Genomic DNA, 25,000 nt, shown 5'->3' on the forward strand with positions numbered 1-25,000 from the left:
CTCAAGGAGTAACCCTGCCTCTGAACCCGATTCTACTGCTCTAGAAGAGACTCCCCTGCAAGGCTTAGGATTCTCTGCACGTGAATCAGAGGCCTCATCCAATTCCCTAAGTAGCTCATCAGATACCAAACGGGACCAATATGACTTCCCTGCATTTAATGAACCTACTGAGCCAGGATTAACAGACAATTCTGGCTTATCCTCTCATTCTATTACATACCGTACTTACAAACCTGCCGATAAAGCAGAAGGTACTTATACTGTACGTGAAGGGTCTTATTCTTCTTCATCTTACCCCTCCTCCAGATCATCCCCCTCCTCTTCTAATTCATACTGGACTAGCTCTTTTGGTGAAACAGTGAGCGAAGATGATGGACCTATTCGGGGTGACTTTGATGGTTCACAAGATTCAGCTTTCATTTCTTCTTCCTCTTCTTCTTCTTCCCTTCCCTCTTCTTCCACTGGGTCAGGGCGTTTCTCAGCTACAGGGACGAGGTATGAGGCCTCAGGTTCCTTTGGACAGGGATTATCTGAATCCTCAGGCACAGACATAGCTGACAGTTTTAGAAGAGGTTCTGAAGCTTCAAGTAGTTCTAGCTCTAACTCTCGGAGTGGTTCAGAATCAACCTCGAGGCAATCAGGGGGATCTGGTTCTGAGTACTCTGAAACCCAAGGGTCTGGCACTGGCTTGAGTGGTAGTCGCAGCTCTTCTTCCTCTAGGTCATATACTTATCATCAATCTGGTGGTTTTGGTGGCTCACTAACGCATGATGGCCCCTCTCACTTCAATATTCCAGAAGGTTTTGGTGAAGGAACTTATACAGTCACCAACACAACCCATCGCAAAAACACTGTCGGCCCAGTTAACCCTGATGGTGGAAGGTTTAGTTATGTTGGACATTCATATGGTCATGATGTTGTAGGACACACTGACACAGTGGGTAATGAAATAGGACCAGATGGGGAAAAGCTTGATAAAGAATCTCCATTACCTTTCTCCATGGGGACAAGTAGGCATAGCTCCTCACAGGGAAATACAGTTAATGGAGTTGGTGGTAATACATATGAATACAGACATGAATCACACTTTAAAGAGCTTAGGCCTCATGAAGAAGGCAGTAATTTAGATGGTGGGGGCATTGTAACAAGCAGAAAAACTACAAGCAAGAGGAAGTACGGTGTTACAAGTTCTGTAGTAACATATCCAGCAGGTGGGGGGAAACCTCTTTACAAGGAAGAGAAAACGTACACATTCCCAGTCGATGGCTGGCCAGCCTCTGGTCGAATTGGTAAACACCAATCATCTTCTGTTTCAGCTTACGCCTTCACAGGAGAGGAAGATAGGGACTTTGCTGATGGTACGGACTTTGGAGAAGTAACTAGAGGAGGTGAGTTATCATTCAGTGAAAAGGAGGCTGCTGCTCTGCGCCGTCGCTTGCGTCGCAAGCGTCACCAAAGGCGTGCGGGAAAGAAGGGCAGTAGAGGTCGTGGTCGTAGGCGTAATCATAGATTTGGAAAACACAAGATCCAAGTCCATCCAGTAGATTGGGAAACTTAATCCCGGTCAAATTTTATCTGGACACTTAGTGATCATAGTTGATTATTTGACAGCAAGTGACTCATGACCGTGATTTTATTTTATCAGTTCTATTGTTGACTTTAAGTCGAATTAAATATGAAAGGTTATTGACACAGCAGACATAAAAAATATAGTATCCCTGAACAGTAGAAATTTTCTTTGACAAGTGACAAACTTTAAGACATCCATCTAAATAAACAAATTATCCAGCCAATGAATTACTTAAATGTCAGCTGTAAGAAAACCATCAGTTAAAGAATTATTTTAGCCGCTGCCCCTAAATCTGAAGATTTCATTATTTGGTCATTACAACCATACTATAAAGAAATGAGGGTCACTATTGATCTGCATGTTGCAGGTGCATAGCAGCAAAGCCCTTGGCCTTGTTGCCGTGGCTGTGTTGATACACAAGAAGTTTAAAAGTGATTCATTTGCTGACTTCCTCAAAACAGAGAGCTTAATTCTAGTTCATTTTCTCTTTTTGCGAAGGTATTATGATACTTTTCATTATCTGGGCCTAAGCCAAATCACTGCCCTCTTCTGTTGTCCTGTACTGTTATTTCTTTACTGATTTCTATCGCATTTTTAACTGCAAACAAAATGAGGTAGGTTACTTATGACTGTGAAACGGCAGAGTTATCACGTAGAGATTTTATTCTTATTTTTCAAGTGTGTTCAAGAGTATACAAAATAATCTATATGTTGTGTGTGATGGATATACAGTAGCATCTTTTGTTTGTATAATAGAGTTGATGTGTTATATGTGTAAGTTTGAGAGATGTTTTTTCTGTATGCTGACAGATGATTATAATATGGTGCTTTAAATGTGTATTGTTTAATCTTTAATAAAATATGTAAAAAAAACCACCTAACCCTCATTGCCTTTTGCACTCTCCATTGCACTGCACTAATCGGTATTTGTACCCCCACTTATAAGGGAATGAATGCAATTCCGCAATGTGAGATCTCTACCACCGCCATTGCTCAGGTGGGTTCTGGGACGTGTTTGCGACACGTTCCAAAACAGGCAGCCCATTTCCCGCCGCTCAGTGAGCTAACTGCTTTGACATTTGAAGTGTATCTCATCTCCAGCAACTCTCAGCTCGACGAATAGATCGCCAGCAGCAACATCGATAACAAATAACATTCTAATGATGTATATATATACACACATGTATTAACTGCAATGCCGTGAAAGTGTTCCTCAGAGCTCGCGTCTTCTCCATATAGCTATCTGCCTCTTGTATATATTATCAGTAGGGAGTTTGACTTGTTGGATCTCCAGCGTTGATGGGAAGTTGTAAGACATCAGCATGCTACAAAATTCGTCAGTTAATGAGGTAAAGTGGCATAAATTCAATAAGCTATATATTTCCCATTTAACACGCTTTAAGGTATCCTAAGATAAAGGGTTTCCTTATCTCTAGTGAAGAAACCCAGTAGATTTAACTCAGTCATATTATGTAGATAAAAGGGAGATATATTCGATAGCTAGATCTTCAAAACTATAAGTTTAGATACGCATAGACGTATGAATTACCAAATAAATTTCAGAATGTGATTCTTCTAGGGAAAACTAATTTTCTTCAGAATTCTTAAGCAACGTATAACATCTGACCCAAAATAATCTTATTCAAGAATCTGCAAGCATTTGACATCAACAAAAACTAATATGCTTGAATGGAGTTGGGACAAATCAATCAAGTTTTGTCCCATATCAGACTTGACTTATCCTACGTGAACACAATTTACCTCATATTCACCAAGTACATATAATCATTAGGTCTTATCTTCAGGCTTTTTAATCACTGCTTTGACTTGCGTGATGTATGAGGAAAAAGCTGCAACTGAGAACACGGGAAAATTCATAATCAAAGATAATTTCACACACATAATGCTTCAAGATTTGTAACGCTAACATGGATGTCAGTATCTGAAGGACTTCTTCTGATGGAAACTGGTTGTTTTAGGATAAGTGGCGTTGTATGCAAAAGTATTAGGTGCTTTTCTTTCATTTTCCTTTTTTTTTTTTTCTTCATACCTGTATATGGCTTCTTTCATCCTCTGTCTCATAGACAAACAAGACGAGCACCCACATTCAAACGCATACACGTTATGATATAAAATATATACTTTATATATAACATAACTGAAATATAGCTGCTGTTCGACGGAGAGTGAAAAAACCTGTGCGATGTACAGGAGCCCTTTAAAAAAAAGTTATGGTAGAGGCCAAAAAGGGGAAATACGTAGAATGAAGCATGAAACATATATTATAAACATTCAAATATTTTTCCAAAAGTGGTTTTTAGCAGGGACATATAACACGAACTTTTTTGGGGAGTCACGGAAGAAAGTCCTAGCAAGTGCTGTTGGAACTATTTTGACAAATTATGCATACACAGAAATATACGTAATTTATATATATCTATATATATATATATATATATATATATATATATATATATCATATATATATACATATATCATATATATATATATATATATATATATATAACTAGTACGTTAGCGAAGTCACTAACGATATTCAAATGCTAATATCTCCAAAAGTATTGAAGATAAAAGAAAAATTCTTTCAGTAGATAAAACCTTACGTCTATAAATTTCATCCCATATAAGATTTGTTCTTAAAATATCGTAAATTCAAATTTAAATAATTTTAATCATTCCATTACAACCTTCTCAAAATTGGTGATTTCAGACCCAAATTCGATTAGCTTTCTCGAATATTAGGCTAATAGTTAAACTATTTCTGCTCACCTCCGCTACAAAGAATCATTTCGTATTGTATCTTTGTCATACTATTAGCAGTTTGATGTTGGAAGACTATTCTGAATGTAATTAACGATAACGTTCATATTGTAGCAGAGAGTTCCGAAATACCATATAGTTAACCCTTTTAATGGTTTAACTTAAAACTTCATGAATGATCGCATTAAGTCCGCCCTACTGTATATATATATATATATATATATATATATATATATATATATATATATAAATGAACATTCGATGTTATCGACTTTACCGAAAGCATTTAAACTGACATTTATGTAAAGAAAAAGGAATATCACTCTTCATTGCTCGTACATTTTTTAATCTTTCAAATAGTTAATAACTGTACAGAGTGACCCCTACAATCTTTGCATTTATGGGCGTCATCTGTAGGGGGGATGGGAACATATCTTCTCACTTTTTATTCAAGGGGGGACAACATATTAATTGTCTCTCCCACTTTTTTCTTCCAAGTTTTATATAACAGATTCTGGAAATGAGGTTGTTGATAATATTTTAAGTAATACATTCTCATTCTTGTCATTCACTTATTTACTACCTCTTTTGCTACCATCCCCAACCTTAGATATTAAAATCCACATTGGAATAAAAGGCTTTTATTGCCGCAGGACACTATCATTTCAGAATCTCAATGGCGTCCTATAAATCCTACAATATACTACACAATAAAATAATAAGTTTATTTTTATCCTTATTACTTGTACTGTAAAAGTTTGTAATATTAGATACTGATCATAATCGCTACAGAGTTAAGTGGAATTGTACCGTATTTTAGCCAATCTGTAAATTGTGGACTTATAAATTTGTTCACTAATTATTATTGATAAATCAGTCATCCTTTCCCTTTAATATCATCCACACATTCATATTTATATGCCTTTAAAATACACCAAATCATGTGCATCTCTTCGCTAGCCAATATTAACCGTATAATTTTCAGAATGCCCCCCCACCCCCCACCCCCGCCCCCCACCCGCCATCTGCTTTAGAGACCAGATGGACACCTGTTTGTATTGTATAATTCAGTGGTTCCCAAACTGGGGTCCGCGGACCCCCCCTAAGGGCCCAGGTGAAGGCCCTAGGGTGTCCGCAACCCCATGAAAAAATTAAAAATTTTTTCAACTCAAAAAAAAAAAAAAAAAAAAAAACAAAAAAAAAAAAAAAAAATTGGCTGTTTTCATCTGCTTTACATTGAATTTCCCCACCCTCCCTGATCTGCTAGCCTAATAACTCGGAATTCACTGTTAAAAGAAAAAAATACTTAATAAACATCTGTCAGTGTAGTATATTTGGTATCTACTTGAAAAAAGTAACTTAAGCTTTAAATACACACGAGAGTAAATTAGGAATTCTACAGTTTTATTCACAAAAATATAGTTAAAATGACTCGATATGGGCAAGATTACAATACACGAACTTAGTCACCCCATCTAATAGGTATACAAGAAAACGACTTTATATTAGTCATAGAAGATTCCATTAACCGTGAGAATTTAAGGGTAACTAGACCACATGGGGCCATTTCAGTATACAAAAAGGCACATACGATGGTCATTAAAAATCCATAATCATATCTATGAATTGTATTACTGAAACGAGTTTAAAACTGAAAACAAAAGACAATCGAACGCCTGGACGATGTCTCTCCCTGTGTTTAAGCTGAAAACATGAGACTAGCGAGTGGGCAGTTTATCTTGGGACCCTGTGGATGTTTCAGACTTTGACACCTAAGCAGCGCAGACTGTTGTAAACAGGATAACTGCACAGGCATTTAGGATTTGAGTAAAGGATATATGCAGTTGTAACATCACAATTTATGGGATCGATGAGTTTGGAGGCTGGAGCAAGTGGCAGTTGATTGTGGAATAACTTAAAGACAGCCAAACCCCCTTTCTCTAACTCCCCACCGCCAACCGCCTCTCTTTCTGAAACTGCCCCTTCGATGTTCATATTTCTTAGTGTAAACACTGACGAGGAACCCCGTTCAGGTGTTTGGAAGTCTTTGTTAAGTTTATAAAGTTTGTCAATAATGTAATATATTGACATAATTGTGAATTTATAGTGAACAACCCTTTTATCGTGATATTATGAATGTTTTTAGCAGAACATGTGGTATTTTAACAATGCATACAAATATATCAACCACCCAGCTATAACATTTCAGATTTACTTATGAGTTATTATCTGCTCAGCCTTATTGTCATTATTATGAGTAAGGACCTAATATAGAATACCCAGTATCCTTTACTAAAAAAAACTAATGTTTATACTTTGGGGCATTATTTATATGTACATAAAGCTTCTTTTTTTATTAATTTTCCATTGAAAGATTGTTTGTAATCTCTCTTGATATGAGAAAACAGTAGCCCTTCTTATAGTCTTACCTGAGCTTTTTTTATTAACCGAAGATCATTATGTATTTGAATATTAATATTTCCAAGTTGATCAACATAAATTGCCTTCAGAATAGTCCAATCATTTACCAGAATGATAAGTGCCAAGAAAATTGTAGGTAGTTATAAAGTTAATTGGTTATAGAAACTTTATGCTAGGTATTTCATTACAAAAAAAAGGTTTGCGAACAAGAAATAGGTGCTATTTTGTACAGAAAACCAAGCTACGAGTGTCAGTTTAAATTTTTGGTACATCCTGTTATGAAAAATTGGTGACATGTACTTTATATTCGTATAAATTCTGGTTTTTATAGTTAATCAATTCAATGAGATTATATTTGATATAATAAGTATTGTTTACAGTGGTTTTTATTTACCACTGCAGTATTAACTGCATGCATTGTAATATATGTCTCTGATCAGCAAAGGAAAAGTGGTTGGCAAAATATATAATTTGAGAATTGGGAAGCAATCATCTTTGAAAGATGGAAATGACATGCAAATGTTGGATAAGGAAGCTAATTAAATATCTAATGAATAACTGGCTGCTTCTCATTAAAAACTATTGCTTGCAAATTCAATGAAAGTGCGAACACGGTCTCTTAAGCTTTAGAAGAAGCTTTACAATACGATGAGGAAAAGATCCAAGGTAGGTGGGTGTTTATAGAAGTGTCTTACTGTTGTTCTGCTCATATAATGCTGGTGTTTACATATAAATATATATATATATATATATATATATTATATATATATATATATATATGATGTATGTAGTGATGTATATGATAATATATATACATATGTACATATGCATACTATATTTGTATGAATGTATATATATATATATATATCTATATAGTATATAGAAGATATGTAGATAGTAGATAGATAGACAGATAAATATCTGTATAAACTGTAGCCGTCTAGAAGTAGTATGATAAATAAATGATATTAAATGAACGTTGTCTTAACTTAAAAAACCTAAATATCAAGCAAAAATCATCATCTCAGTTGTGATAATCTTGCCCATAAAAATCAAGGTAAATAAAATGATAAACTGATTGCTTATTGAATTTTAATATATATATATATATATATATATATATATATATATATATATATATATATATATATATATATATGCATGATGATAAAAGCGATAAATAGATAATCAGAGATCTTAGAGATAAATAGAAATGAAAATAATAATGTTAAATAAAATTAAATCAAAGATATTCCATGGCCCTTTATAATTATTAAACAGTGTAATTTTCTTTATCTAACACATATCTATTCCTTTTCTAGGTCAATACAGAACGTCCAGATATCCCAAAACTAAATAAGAAGAAACATCTGAAAAAATCGTCTAAACTAAACAATTTTTTAAATTTTCCATCTTAAAAACTGTTTTGAAAATTTCAGAAATTAACTTTTGGATTTTGGAGTAAGGTTTTTTTTTCTCTGTGAATTGAAAATTTGGTGGATTGGTGATTTTTCAGACACTTAAAATTTAAGGCTTTAAAAGGAAAGTAAAAAATTAAGGAAAATGAAAGTAAAAGATGAAGTAAAATAAATGTTTGCCAATTAACGAACGTCGAGTGAAAATTTTAGGAGAAAAAAGATAAATATTAACCATATATATTAATTGTTAGACAGTTTAATTATAGTAAGTTCGTTTAATACAGGAAGGAGGAGAGATTTCGAAATCTCAAGAAAATGTAATAAAATATATTGGAAAACATAGTTGTTGCTTATTTGTAATTAAAGTGAAGAATCAGTATGAATGATCGTACTGAAACTTGCAAGTTAAACCAGTTCACTGGATTCGTGAAAATCTTTAGAATAATGTTGGATATCTATTGCTGACATTAGGTGGTATTCCTTATTGTTTCCAGGAAAAGTTAATCATGAATGGATCTGGAAAAATATATGTATCTGATTTCCCTAGTTAAAACTGAAGACACATCAATTAAAACAAAAAGTCAAGAAGAAAATGTATGCTTCCATGTAAAATGCAGATCTTGGATTGAACGTCAGATATTAAAAATAAAGTCAGGAGTGAAAACCACTGATGTTAAATAGTAAGAGTTGTAATGAAAAAAAAAACCGTTCATTAATAACATCAAAACAATATTAAAGTATATTTCAACTACACGGGAGAATTGTCTTCTTGCATTACTGTATGGTAATAAAGATTGTTATGCAACGTTTAACACTGCCATTTGTAGATTTGTAGTTTGCTTTCACTGTAGGTTAAGATAACCAACGCTTATCCTTAATCATGTACATTAGGTCGACTGTCATTTATGAGGACTTTCTGGTTTTACGAAACATTATGGGCAAACGACCCAAAGTATAAAGCCACGAATTTCGTGGGGGATAATAATTGTTTCTCCCGTTGACAAAATTCATTGCCACTAAAACTGAATTAGTTATATTTTTGGTCTCTTAATTAAAATCAATATTTTTGGGGAGTACCTTATATAACCCCTTCAACATAACAGCAATGTCCAAAGTACTTTTATATAGCTACTAACAGTAATTGACCTTCAGTTGTTAAATATGAAATAATCATCTGTAACTAGTATTTATGTATCGTTATGCTGTAGAATTATGTTTTGTAGATGTTCTTGCACTGTATAAGTGCCGTATAAGCATTCTATGATTAAGCCAATCAACAGTCTTGTTGAGTAATTGCTTGTTTTGTTAAGCACATAATCAAAAGAAGTTGAGCTTAATTTTGTGAATACTAATATATTATTGTTGTAAACTAACTTCTAAATTATATTCATGCTCTCTAGTCCTAGATAGCAGTTATAGAAAGTAACAGCATTGCAACCTCTGATGTCACGTGATGCAAAGCTTTTGGCTTTGGTGGGCTTTTATGTTGGCGATATCCACGTATATATAGGTAATATCTTATTAACTTATTTCATTGAAGTAAAGCTACTAATTACCCCCTAAATATCTTCTGTGAGAAACTGTGACTTCACCTTGGGTAAATAAAATTTCTAAGATATTGATTTGTCAATTTGTATATCTCAGTTCTATGCAGCTCAATCCGGGCATTTCAACCACGTAATAATACAGTGATTATCCTGCCATTGTCATTACTGAGTATTTGTGAAAACGCATAACATGAAGTCTTGTAATTACTTAAGAGTATCTTGGTATATTCTCTTGAGGTCAAAGAAGAAGTATTTTGAATTTGTTCCTTAAAGGGTTTTGATATTTCTTAGCATGAAGGACAATGAGGTTTTATATGATTTACATTCCATATTAAAACACACTTCATTTCTGTTGTCTTAACCTTTGAACCACATTAACTGAATTAAAGGGCTGACTTTTGGGAGTTTGTTTCATTTTCGCTCTTCTCCTCAACGGTTATTCTGCTGTTATCGAAAAGAATACCTAAGTCGAAAACAATCGTAGCGATAATCTATATAACGACAGAATAGTTAACTAGTTACGTGTCAACAACCTCGGTTGAAGTTGTTTAACATTACGTCCTGCACAGCCGTAAAACGCACACACAAACACACACATATATGTGTGTATATACTATATATATATATATATATATATATATATATATATATATATAAAAATATATCAATTAATTTTCACATATTTATTTGAAACGATTCTTGGAATATCTAATGAGGAAACATTATCACTTTTAAGTGATGAATATTTTTTATGATATTTAATCAAGTTAAATCAACATTTTACTTAGAGAACATTTTGCAGTCATTCAATGAAAACAAGGCGCCATGATGATCATTTTATTCCAGAATGTCAGTAGTATATAAAATGAGAGTATAATAATCATAGAAAGAAACCGAAGGTAATGAACAGAGAAAAAAAAAACAATCAATAATAAAGACAAATATAGAGTTCAGGTAATAGCATGAACAAGCCATACTTTGTTTTGTTTCATTCTTGTATGTATATATATATATATATATAAATATATATAATATATATATATATATATATATATATATTATATATGTATATATGTATATATATATATATCATATATATATATATATATATATATATATATATATGTAAGTATGTAAGTATGTATGTACATAAATGCGTTTATATGAATAGATATATATTTAGCACTTATTTTTTGGAATTGTGGAAGTGTCGTGAATGAAGTATTTATTAGAGACGGGAACCAAGGTTGATTGAAAACTGCCTTATGTAATATACATAAGGTCATTCTATGACCTTATTACGTAATACTTGTTGCATTCGAGGTATTTAGATAACGAACAGACTTCCTATAATTCTAACTTTGTTTATAGCATCACACATTATGAAGTAGGTATTCGACTCCTATTCCACAAGACTTAAAACTTTAATGAGGATAATATGGATCTCACTTAGATAATGCCACCGCCCCCCCCCCCCCCACAAAAAAAGGGTTTTAACCCGATATGTATCCATGTATCCACTTTTGCGGCGTATTTAGTACAAACCCGCTGGGAATAGTTTTTTTTTCTAACTGTATGTATCCACCCTTGCGGCGTGTTTAGTACAAACTCGTTGGAGTGACCGTTAAATAACATAAAAAAAGTTTATAAATATCATAAAGATAATGACCCTCTGGAAATATTAGTCCTAGACAACAACCCCAGACCTTTAATCTGGGGGTTACTATCTAGGAAAGATCCGATAACATTACCAGGAAAATGAAAATTAAAAATTGACGAATATCGAATATAAAGCAACAACAAAAAAATGATTGAAAAATAACAAAGAATGAGAGGGAGACGCAAAGGAATAAAGACGTGATAGGTAAGAATGATTTAATCCTATATTCCGCCGTTGTACATATGATCTCCAGACCCTTTCCCTTGAAAGCCCTGTATCCTTACTGGAGCACTCTCTTCCTAGATCGTCCTCCGGAGGAAGGGGAGGGGGAGGGCCGGGTCGTCTCGTCTGAACTTCTGACTTCTTCTTCCCGCCGAAGGATCTGTTAGCGCCCATTGGCGCCTTTTCCCCTCTCCTTGAAGCCCTGAGACCAAGGGAGTTCCTATGACGTCTTCCCCTACTGGGACCAAGGCTCCCCCTTATCACCGCGGCACCGAAGCGGCATCAGCAAGGCTATTTTTAAATAAAAAAATAAATAAAAAAAAAAAATAGAGTCATTCCTATGACACCTTTTCCCTGTCCCAAAGCACACCCCCCACCCTATCACCGCGGCACGGGCTCGCAAGGCTTCATCTGACCACATGAGGGATTTAGATAAATAAAAAAAAAGTGTCGTAGTGATAATATGATAAAAAAAAAAAACAAAGTGAATTTTTTTTTAATTATGATAAAAAAAACACATTTTAATGTTATAAAAGTAATGTAAGAGAATAGAGGGACCTACTAATTACACTTTTACCTTCAAGGAAATTAAGAATCGAGGTTCGAATGTCGAATTTCAGTTTCTTATGTACTTAATTCGCTACGCAAACATGTTACCGACGCCAGACGTATGAATTTTTGGCAATTTTGACGCTTTTAAAGCGGTAGAAAGAAACTGCGTAGCGTACTTAATTCTTTACAAACCACATATTGTCCAGTCAATATTTTTTGTCATTCATTTTTCCATAATTTGTGGTACAACAACTTCTCCTGGCAGGCAGCAAGATTAGGTTCGAAGTCGCTGACTGAGGCAGTGCTGTTTCCACAGTTGCTAATAGTTGTGCTATTTTCACTCGAAACCCTTCAATCTATTATCTACGAAATTTCTCGCCATCTTTACAAGAAATGGAGAATATCGCCAGTGTAACGAGGCGTACCTGGAAATGTGAGGACAGATTTGCTTTGCAATTACAAACGACTTGGTTTTTGTTGCAGCTGAAAAACATCATGTGTCATTGCTTATGGAATGCAACATGACCTTGGTGAAAGAGTAATTCAGGATATGGCAGCTGGTCTCTGATCCCCTAAACATTCACATAAAACCTACCTCTTATATCAGAATGGGATGCAGGATATCAAACGAAAACAAAAATTCGGAGATTGCAATGAGCTTGTGTTTGGTATGATTTTTTTTATATATAGTAAATAATTTAATATTCATCCAGATGATGTCACATGGATGACACGAAGACATTCATTCTTAGTTGGGATAGACATAGTGATGGAGTGCCACACCAGTGCCATTTTTGTAACGTTTGTCAACAATGGAATGTTATGCCTAGGCAGAAAAGAATCCTAATTCTAAAAGAACCCTTCTTCTACAGTGTCAAAAATTGATGAGCTCACACAAGCATGGTAAAAATTAATGTAAGTCTTCTGTATGTATGGAAGCAGCTGCAGCCGTTAAACTTTGGCAGCGCTCTCTTGAAAAGGTTGGAGATGGCGATAGTTCTGCATATAATTCCACATTAGCCATGAATGATGAAGAAGGGCTTTATGGACGTGATCACAAAGTTGTAAAGAAGAGTTTTGTTTAAACATTTTGCGAAAAAAGGGTTAGATACAGACTGAAAGTTCTGAAGCAGAAAAATGTCAATGGTGTTGTAGACAAAAAAGGTAAACAAATCAGGAGTACCATAGGTGGAGCAGTGCAGGTAACTGACAATAGAATACACCCTCTTCAAAATATTTTTGTCCATACTTTGTCGCCATGTAAGGCCATCTTCACTTCATGCACTAAAGAACGACCTGATTGCTACTATTCTTCCTTGCACTAACACAGACAAGAAACCAAAGCAAACACACTGTCCAACTTGTCCTAACTGCCTGTGCTTTAAAAAAAAAAAAAAAAAAGCACTAGCCAAACAAGAAGTGTCACACCTCTCAAAGAAGGTCTGACCTATCAGAACAGTCTGTTGGGGGAGGCCCTAAACTAAAGCAAGTTTACCTAGTATATGGTGAACTCACAGTCAGCCAGCTATCAGGGAGGCTAATAAGAGCCCAAACATAAAATCGAAATGAATCATTCCTTTCAAAGATGTGGAATAAAGGTTTGAAGGAAAAGTTGCATGGTTATATGACTGTGACTTGAACATTTCAGTTGAGTGTCATTGAACATAATATGGGATACATGCATGGCAGCATCTTAAATGAATACTATAGGTGGCATAAAACGGGGTCATTTATCAAAATTAAAGAAGAGATAAGACTCAGTTGGGTAGTGGATTCTAGACCAAAGAAGAAGGAAAGGAGCGCAAAAGATGAAGAATCCGTGCTCCAGGAGGCTTTCTGAGGCTTTGGCACTCCTGCAGAGTAAATAGCTGTCAGTGCCAAGAGTCAGGGAAGCTCCTGGAAAAACGAGCCTAGTATGATACCTCATTGATGGTCTGCAAATTTATACACAGCAGACACAATGATATGGTAAGTGCATGACTTGGATTTTTATTTTTTGTTGTTGTGTGCAATATATAGCTCTTAAGGGCATTAGAAATAAAGTATTTTTAGGTAGGTGATACAGAAAGTGTTTTCCAATGTTCTTTGTTGATAAACGTCAATATTTTCATGTGAAAATATTCATCCCTGTGTTAATTACCCAAGTATCATCGTTCCCTGAACTTCGGTCAGATTTCTCAAAACCAGTAGAAAAATTAGTGCACTTAAATCTTAGTAACTGTTTCGCTTTAATTGGATTTTTATTACACTTTAAATTTAAATTTTTTTTTATTTCTATTTATGTCTGTACACACACACACACACACACACACATATATATATAATATATATATATATATATATAGATATATATATATATATATATATTATATATATATACATATATATATATATATATATTATATATATATATATATATATATATATATATATAAAATGTATGAAGGACTTCCGTGAAACGAGCTGGTCTGCCCGAAGACTTAGTATCTAAATAATCACTACAAATTCTTCACATCTCATTTTGGTATACTCATGACTTACTCTCTACAAAAGAGTAGTGTTTTGGGGGGTATGACATCAATGGCATCAAAAGGGGTAGGGGTGGGAAGGGGTGACATAAAAATGTTAAAAAACGACAGATATAATGTCTAATCCATAATTTTTCGAAGTCACTGAGATGGATGGTGACACTCCCGATGCCCTTTAGGTCAAGTTTAGCCTCGATAAAAAGAGATGGTGAGATGGGTTGAAAAAATCAAATGGCAAAACGACAAATATTAGTGTCTAATCCATAGTTTTCCAGGTCACTGAGATGGATAGTAACACTCCCTTTAAGTCCAAATTCCTATCAGTCCTGATAGGAATTAGTGGTGAAAAGGAGTGAAATAAAACATCAAATATGCTGGGAAAAGTAATTGAGGCAACTATTTTATTTTAGGAAAAAGAGAGAGTGAGAAAGAGAGAGTAGAAGGGTTATAGGGAGGAGACAGGGGAAAGAGTAGGGAGAGGTGAGAGAGTTAGGGAGGGGGGGAGAGATGAAAGATTTGTGAGGGAGAGGGAAATGAGAGAGAGTAAAAGGGGTGTTAGGGAGGAGAAAGAGAGAGAGAGTAGAGGGGATGTTAGGAGGGAGAAAGAGGGAAAGAAGAGACGGGCGAGTTGGAGGGATGGAGAGAGTTTATTGGTTATCATTCAGAGTTTTCCTGGGTAGCGCCAGGGTTGGTCAGCTATTATTTAATTATATATATATATATATATATATATATATATATATATATATATATATATATATATGATGTGTGTGTGTGTGTGTGTGTGTGTGTGTGTTTTAAATAAAAAAAAAATGCTATTAATATCACCAATATAAAAAAACCTCAATGAGAAATTAAGATAACGGGAAATACTACAAATTGAGGTAGAAAAAATTATTAGTAAAAATAATTTCAAAGATTTTATCAAGGTTTGAAAATGTTTAGAAAAATTTTAAAATTTATAAACTGTAATAACTCACAAACCGGATATTTCATGGAAATACTTTATCATCCTTATCCATGCAAAATGTTTTGAAAAAATTCAAAGATTAAGAATATATTTTTTACCCTTAATCCATGTAAAAGGTTGAAAAAAATTAAAGGATAAAGAATGAAAGTCCCTATTAAGAGACACCTCCCCCCCCTTAAAACAAACACATAAACACATACGCCCAAACTCCGCCCCCCAACCAAGCCCACACACGGACATACACGCGCACATACACACCCTAACAAGTACTGCGTTAAAAAAATAATAGTTTTCTCACCGCTTTATCACCCGGTAGACCGGGGGCCCCCTTGTTACCGGGACCCCCACAGGCCCGGTTGGGGGCTCTGACTCGTGGCCCTTGATGCATTCTCCTCTCTCTCCTTTCGGCCCTAGACTGCCTTTTATTCCGTTTTACCCTTGTCTCCTGCTGGACCCTGGTTACCGTGGAAGTCGGATGCTGGGGAAAAAGTAACAAAAATAGGTAGCCTAATATATCTATATGTATATATGTGCGCGCGCACGAACGCGTGTGTGTAGGAGTATATACATATGTATGTATATATATATATATATATATATATATATATATATATATATATATATATATATATCACACACACACACACACACACACACACATATATATATATATATATATATATATATATATATATATATATATATATATATATATATATATATATATATATATATATATACATATATATATATATATATTATATATATATATATATATATATAGATATGTATAACTGAATCACGAAAGTTAGGAACGTGATAAAATCCATAAATAAAGTTATATGCCACAAAGGGAAAATAAGCAACGGAGTATCCGCGAGGTCTTTTCGACGTTCTTTACTTAGCAGATGAACCGACTTACATGAGAAAATGACGATACACGAAAGGTCGTAAAACTGACAGATAGGGATTTATAAAGAGATTAGTACCTAGAATCCGACACACCTGGAAGATGGAGTAACCCTCCCCAAACAAAAAGAACAAAAAACATGGGTTACAATTAAAAGTTTAAGACAATCTGCTCAGACACAAGGGCAAGACAATTAAAGGATTATTATAGGTGACAGCTATTTGAGAACTTTGCTAAACAAAAACATATTCACAATACATATTCACAATGCATATTAAACATACATAATACAAACGAAAATATCTCTAAGACAACTAATTTTTATTTTAAGTCTGTAATTATATCTTTGAGGTCATTCTTAACATGTTACAAATACAAGGGTCTAAATGAAACAGGCCAAGGCTAATATTGAAATTACAATGAGAAGTAAGTTGTATTAAAGCAGATTCTAAAAGATTTCGTGATAAGACATCTGTTGACCTTGCAATTACTGAACTACCAATCCAATTTACTCGGTGGTTGTTTTCACTTAAATGAATGAATATTGCATTAGATGTTTGCCCAGTTTTTACAGAATATTTATGCGGGCTTAATCTTACTTCTAAGCCCTTGCTCGACTGTTCAAGATAAAATGAGGGACAATCCATACATGGAATTTTATATATTATGTTGTTGCTTTCTCTGGGGCCATTTTTTATTAACATTCCTTTTAGTGTGTTATTATGGGAAAAAACAAGGTTGACCTTAAAGGCTTTTTAGCAATGATTTAATGGTTTCAAATCCGTTGAAATAAGGCAAACTGTGAATGTTCTTAGAATTATCTTTCTCCGTGTTACTTACACTATAAAACTTTTTGTGGGCTTTATTATAACAAATATCTAGTATATGTGAAGGATAACATAAATCTTTCCAAATATTGGACACTGACAATGCGCAATGCTCGTAAAAACATAGAAGAAAAAATTGATATTATTATGTTAAGATGGTGGCCTGAAATAAAAATGAACATAAGTTAAGTTGTTGGTTGGTTTCCTATAAATACTAAATTTACATTGAAATGGTTCTCTATGTATCAAAACATCTAAGAAAGGGAGGCAATTGTCTTTTTCTAATTTTAGAGTAAACTTAATCGATGGTACCTGGTTATTTAAATTAGAGAGTAAATAATTTACATCAATACCGACAGGCAGAACAACTAAAATATCATCAACATATTTATATGTATGGATTGTCCCTCATTTTATCTCGGACAGTCGAGCAAGGGCTTAGAAGTAAGATTAAGTCAGCATAAATATTCTGTAAAAACTGGGCAAACATCTAATACAATATTCATTCATTTAAGTGAAAACAACCACCGAGTAAATTGGATTGGTAGTTCAGTAATTGCAAGGTCAACAAATGTCTTATCACGAAATCTTTTAGAATCTGCTTTAATACAACTTACTTCTCATTGTAATTTCAATATTAGCCTTGGCCTGTTTCATTTAGACCCTTGTATTTGTAACATGTATAAGAATGACCTCAAAGATATAATTACAGACTTAAATAAAAATTAGTTGTCTTAGAGATATTTTCTGAATAGCTGTCACCTATAATAATCCTTTAACCCTCTTAGGCCGATTGGACGTATTAAACGTCAAGTCAAAATGTCTCCCGTATGCCGATTGGACGTATCATACGTCGGCTCAAAAGAGTTTTTTAAAAATTCGCGAAAATTACTTATAGGCCTACCAGCCGAAAACTTTTTGAATCACGCGCCTTGAGGGATGCTGGGAGTTCACGGATCAAGGCGTTGTTTTGTTTACAATCGCTACGCATGCGCGCAAGCGCGAATTTCTTTCTTATCGCACTAAAAAGTATCAGTGACACATATCAAAAATTATTTCGTCACTTTGACATAAGTTTTGCACAATTTTAAATTATCCTTTACATGAAGTATTATATATGAAAATGTGCGCAATTTCATGTAAAATACAACAAAAAAATACTCATGATTGTAGCTTTTATCAGTTTTGAAATATTTCATATAAATAACGATAAGTGCAAAAATTTCAACCTTCGGTCAACTTTGACTCTAGCGAAATGGTCGAGAAACGCAATTGTAAGCTAAAATTATTATATTATAGTAATATTCAATCATTTTCCTTCATTTTGCAACAAATTGGACGTCTCTAGCACAATATTTCGATTTATGGTGAATTTATGAAAAACTTTTTCCTTACGTTCGTGCGATAACTCTTCCGATAAATTTTTCGTGCGATTTTCCTAATGTTTGCACCCTTTTAAATTTGCCGTTACATAAAGTTTTATATATGGAAATGTGCGAAATTTTCATGCACAATACAACAAAAAACAACCCATGGTTGTAGCTTTTATCAATTTTCGAAATATTTTCATATAAATAACGTTAAGTGCAAAAATTTCAACTTTCGGTCAACTTTGACTCTACCGAAATGGTCAAAAAACGCAATTGTAAGCTAAAACTCTTATATTCTAGTAATATTCAATCATTTACCTTCATTTTTCAACGACTTGGAAGTCTCTAGCACAATATTTCGATTTATATGGTGAATTTATGAAAAAAAAATTTCCTTACGTCCGCGCCTGGTAACTTACGAAAAAATCTGAATTTTTTTGTGCGATTGTCGAAATGTTTGCACCATTTAAAATTAGCTGTTACATAAATTTTTCATATATGAAAATGTGCCGCAATTTCAGTAGAATACAACTAAAAATGATTGAAGGTTGTAGCTTTTCCCTTTTTTCGAAATATTTGCATATAAAATCACGATAAATAGAAAAAAAATCACGTTCGGTCAAATTTGACTCTACCGAAATAGTTGAAAAAACGCAATTGTAAGCTAAAACTCTTACGGCCTAGTAATTATTCCGTCATTTTTCTTTTTTTCATTTTGAAACAAATTTGAAGTCTCTAGAACAATATTGTGATTTATGGTGAATTTTTTTTGAAAAATATATTTACCTTCACTCCGCGCGCCGATTCGCGGCCGCAAGTCTCCGAAATACGTGCATCGCACTATCCTAATATTTGCTCCTTTTCATATTAGCCGTTTTATAGAGTTTCATATATCAAAATGTGCGCAATTCATGAAAAATACAATAAAAAATAAGTGAAGGTTGTAGCTTTTTTCATCTTTGAAATATGTTCATATAAAAAAAAATATATATAAAAAATTTCGACATTCGGTCAAATTTAACTCGTCCGAAATGGTCGAAATCTGCAATTCTAATCTAAAACTCTTACAGTATCGTAATATTAAATCATTTGTCTTAATTTTGAAACAAATTGAAAGTCTCTAGAACAATATTTAGAATTACGGTGAATTTTTGAAAATAACATTTTTTTACGTCCGCGCGTTACGAATTCGTACATCATTTTGTGATAATATTTTTTCCGGTGTTGCTTTTATTGTTTACTATGTATTATATATCAAAATGATTGCAATTTAGTGTACAATACAACGAAAAAAAAAAGTAACTCGTTAGCGTTTGACCGTTTTTTGCACAGGCGTGATTTGAATACAATTATCTATGAATTTTTTTTTTTCGCTACCATATCTCGCATTATTTACATAGATAATGATATTATTTTTCATTTCTGATGATTGCATACTAAACTTCAGGCAATGATAAAAATGAGCCAAAAATGAACTCTTAATCTTTAAACTAAGCGCGCTGTGATGAAAAATTATTTTTTCCGCTTCCGCGCTCACTCCAAACCGGCGCCGGCATACAGGAGAGGTTTTTGATTTTTAGGGCTTCGGCGTAAGAGGGTTAATTGTCTTGCCCTTGTGTCTGAGCAGATTGTCTTAAACTTTTAAGTGTAACCATGTTTTTGCTTGTTTGGGAGGGTTACTCATCTTCCAGGTGTGTCGGATTCTAGGTACTAATCTCTTTATAATCCCTATCTGTCAGTTTTACGACCTTTCGTGTATCGTCATTTTCTCATGCAAGCCAGTTCATCTGCTAAGTAAAGGACGTTTGAACGTCGAACGATCTCGCGGATATTTTGTTGTTTATTTTCCCTTCGTGGCATATAACTTTACATATATCGTACACACACACACACACACACACACACACACACATATATATATATATATATATATATATATATATAATAACCAACTAAAAACCAAAATATTTCACTCAAAAGCACACTTCATATTAAGTTCATCCAATCTGGGTATTTTGAGAAGTGGGCAACTACCTTCTAAACTAACCTGATTTGGAAATAACATTACTCCTTACTATTATACGCCTTTATGCATATCATTGCCTATGGAAAACCATTATCAGATAAAATGACAAGGGAATACCCAATGAGCTCTAGTTATTGCATACACATGGCACTTAATCTGAATACAATAATATAGAAAGGAACTTATTAACTGTTGCATAGAATAAACAGCAGAATTGGTAACTTGCTGCTTTAATCATTGAATACACAGGTAACTGAAAACCCTGGAGGCAACTACAAGCAATGGTTGTTTGTTGTTGTCTATAACAACTCATAAGGAAAAAGCACAAAGCTTAAATATGCAATTTATAGCCAGGGAAGGCTTGGCTATTTCAGAAAATATTGTATTATGTCTTGCTAAAATTACGAGTTTTTGTTCACTGAGTAAGTATAAATTGACCTTTGTTTTGCGTACATGTAAAAAAATTATTTAAAAAGATCGGCTTCTTTTACTTGAAGGTCAATAATATTTCCATTTTAACACTTTAAACATCTCTAGTACCTAATTGAGCATTTCAGGCTTCCGGAAGCCATTGACTTATCTCCAGATATCCAGTGTCATTTAGAGACTTAAAAACAACCTCACCTCTGAGAAGGTTCCCAAGTGACTTCAGTGCCGCGCTGTGTGACGAAAGTTGGTCGTCTAACTTGGCGACTATTGCCAGCTTTCTTTCAAGGTTGTTGAGTTTTATAACCAGGTCTGCAAAATCATACTTGCAAGGCGGTCTGGGAGCTGGCGGCTGCAACTGTAGATTTGTATTAGGGCAGAGAAGATAACTCAAACCAATAAGGTTAAATATTTCCATCAAAAATAATAAATGTCTAGAGCAGTTGTTATAAATTCAGAATTGCAAAGACGGACACACAAATAGTTGAAACGAAAGGATAAACTAAACTAGGCAACTAAAACGCAGGAAGGTTTACACATATTTTTGACCGATGTGTTTAGTTCATGATTATGAAAATGTGTCCCAGGGCCCACACAAAACATTCACTCACCTACATGCTTAGGTAATTATATATTTCTCCACCGTATAAAATAAAGTATATATTCAGCAGTGTTACCCATCAAGACATTCTTACAAGCTTAGTCCCACTTGTACTTGAACAATTATTTAAAGTTAAACCTTCATACTTTTGTATTTGAAAAGATATCACAAACTTGATTTCCACTGTGCTTACTTTGTTTTCAGCAGTCGTAGTGTTTGTGGTTTCATTGATAATTTTCCAAATCACTTCTGTTTTAGGGCATTTGGTAGTAGCCCTGCAAGGCGTAGAATCCGGATACACAGGTGATCCAGGAGGTCCCCGTGGGCCAGGCAGTCCATACCCTGGAGGGCCTGGAGGCCCAGGTGGGCCGGGCCACATTTCCCCTTCCGGTCCTGGGAAACCTGGTGGTCCTCTCGGGCATTCTGGACAATCTGGTGTAACTGGGCACCCTGGTGGACAAGGATAACCTTTCTGGCACTTTGGGCATGGTGTTCTTGGACATCCTGCTGGACATGGAGTTCCTGGATAACAAAAAGGACATTCAGTTGGTGGGCAACCCACTGGACAGCGGGTACCAGGATAACAATTTGGACATGGTGTAGGAGGACACCCAGAGGGACAACTGGTTCCTGGATAGCAAGGTGGACATGGTGACTCCGGGCATTCTCTAGGACACTCTTGGCCAGGATAGCATGTAGGGCATTCTGTAGCAGGACAACCAACAGGGCACGATTGCCCGGGATAGCACAGTGGGCAAGGCGTTCTTTCACATCCAGGAGGGCAGCTTGTCCCTGGGTAGCAAAGGGGACAGTGCCTTGGTATACACCCTTCCGGGCATGTATCCTTAGAATAGCAAGGGGGGCAAGTCAGTATCGGGCATCCCCTTGGACAAGACACTTGGGAGTAACAAACTGGACAAGGGGACGGTGAACAGCCAGGAGGACACGTTTCTAAAGAATAGCATACTGGACATGGAGTTGGTGGACAACCTACAGGACAGGATTCTCCTGGGTAACATGATGGACATGGAGTTATTGGACATCTTGATGGGCATCGCTGTCCAGGATAACAGGGGGGACATGGTGAAATGGGACAGCCAGGAGGGCAACTGTCTCCTGGAAAACATAGTGGACATGGCATCTGGCATGCAGGTGGGCAAGGCTCACCTGGTCTGCATGGGGGACACGGTGTTTGAGGGCAGTTAGCAGGACATTTTTCACCTGGATAGCAACTTGGGCACGGGGATATTGGACATTCACTTGGGCAGTATTCTCCAGAATAGCAAATGGGACACTTAGAAATCGGACAACCGGGAGGACAGTTTTCTGGTGAGTAACATGTTGGGCATTGTGTTGGAGGACATCCAGCTGGACAAGTTCCAGGTGAACAAGGTGGACATGGGGATGGTGGGCAGCCCTCAGGACATATTTCCCCAGGATAACATGTAGGGCATTGTGTAGCAGGACATCCAATGGGGCAAGGGTCACCAGGATAGCAGCGGGGACACAGAGTTAAAGGACAGCCATCAGGACAACGGGATCCTGGATAGCAAGGTGGGCACTGTGGTGGGCGGGACAGCCAGTAGGACACGTGACCCAGGGTACAAGTGGGCAAGGTCTGGCTGAACATCCAACCGGACAAGGAGATCCTGGATAGCACGGTGGGGCATTGGTGTGGATGGGCAGCCCTCCGGACATGGATAACCTGGATAAACACGCTGGGCAAGGAGTGGGGTTTTTGGGGACAGCCACTTGGGCACTGACTGCCTGGGTAGCAAGGTGGACAATAAGTTACTGGACACCCAATAGGGCAAGGATTCCCTGGGAAACAATCGGGGCATTCAGTAAATGGACATCCTGGTGGACACCTACTGCCTGGGAAACATGGAGGGCAAGGTGTGGGCGGGCATCCTGCCGGACAAGCAGTTCCTGGGTAGCAAGGAGGACAAGGGGGCCTTATTGGCCCGGGATTTGGGCAAAGAGGGGGACAGTTCAGACCAGGCACACACTCGGGGCAGGTAATTTGTCTCTTGATGTGTCTCTTGTTTATCACCAAGATCAAGGCGTCCAGAGCTTCTCCCATGGGAGAACCACTGAAGGGCCCATCCCCCTGGAGAAGCTGGCCGTTAACGGGGATTAGGCTCCTGAGGTCCAACGTCCGTCTAGCGAAGGGGCGCGAACAAGTCGGCGGCGAGACGGTCTAAGATGATTGCCTCAGGGTCGTCACTGGCAAGGACAGCGTTCGGTGACGATGAGCAGAGCAACAATACAGCTGTGATAATCCGAAACAAACTGCTCGGAAACGCCATGGCGGTGGAACCCTAAATTTGGCAGGTCCTGTTAAGTATAAAATGGTTTTAAATATCTATGAAGAAGATAGAAGCAGTTGCTGAGTTTGCTAAAAGATAAACTTGGCTCTGGAACCCTAAACTTAGCAGGTCCTGTTGAGGATAAAATGCTGATTTTAAATTTCTATGAAGAAGATAGAAGTAGTTGCTTAGTTTGCTAAAAGGTAAACTTGGCTCTGGGAAAACAGCGACTAGCTCAGAATCATTTCACAGACCATTACCACAAGAGCCCCAAATAAGGAAAACATTATTCATGATAAATGATTGGAAATTTATTCCTTTATCCTTAAAGAACAATTTCATGCCACATAATAACAATAATCGGTTGTATACCTTAATACTATCTATACAGAAGCAGATTGAGTCATCTGAACGATTATGAAACTGAGTTTGAGAGAGGAGAGAGAGAGAATTTACCGGATTAACAAATCACGTGAAATGCATGAATGAAATGATTAATTCTATAACATCATTGCCTTTTATGAAAATTAAAACTATGTGGCTAAAGAATTTAAGAGAGAAATTCCAGTGACTAATAACCTCTGTAAGTACATAAAAATCATCTTCATGTTAAAAGACATCATCCGCTTTGAAAGTTTTTGCTCGTTAGATTTATCAATAATAGTAGAATATGTGATATTTTATCATCATTTTGCCACGTTATGAAACGAAAGTGTTATGATTGTATATGCAATGACAGGTAATACCATGAGTATGGAGCGCCTCAGTGGCGTGATTGGTATGTTCTTTGCCTACCACCTCGGTGGTCGCGAGTTCGATTCCCGGGCATTCCATTGAGGAGTCAGAGATGTGTATTTCTGGT

General features: G+C 35.7%; 2 protein-coding genes across 2 annotated transcripts in view; one reads left to right on the forward strand and one right to left on the reverse strand.

Annotated features, from left to right (window-relative positions):
* LOC135198152 (serine-rich adhesin for platelets-like) overlaps window positions 1-8,150 on the forward strand; it is a 26,647-nt gene extending 18,497 nt beyond the window's left edge. The window contains 2 exon segments of the mRNA XM_064225645.1: window positions 1-1,388; window positions 8,095-8,150. The exon segment at window positions 1-1,388 is cut by the window's left edge and continues 428 nt beyond it. Coding sequence (XP_064081715.1) covers window positions 1-1,388; window positions 8,095-8,132 — 1,426 coding nt within the window. The 3' untranslated portion in view covers window positions 8,133-8,150.
* A 13,758-nt stretch (window positions 8,151-21,908) lies between these two features.
* Window positions 21,909-23,932, reverse strand: LOC135198158 (keratin-associated protein 10-4-like). Its single transcript, XM_064225659.1, is given in 3 exon segments — window positions 21,909-23,396; window positions 23,399-23,563; window positions 23,565-23,932. Coding segments are annotated over 3 exon segments (2,001 nt in total). The 5' UTR covers window positions 23,913-23,932.
* Between the last annotated feature and the right edge of the window lie 1,068 nt (window positions 23,933-25,000).

Source organism: Macrobrachium nipponense, chromosome 23, assembly GCF_015104395.2.
Source record: "Macrobrachium nipponense isolate FS-2020 chromosome 23, ASM1510439v2, whole genome shotgun sequence".
Lineage (NCBI taxonomy): Eukaryota > Metazoa > Arthropoda > Malacostraca > Decapoda > Palaemonidae > Macrobrachium > Macrobrachium nipponense.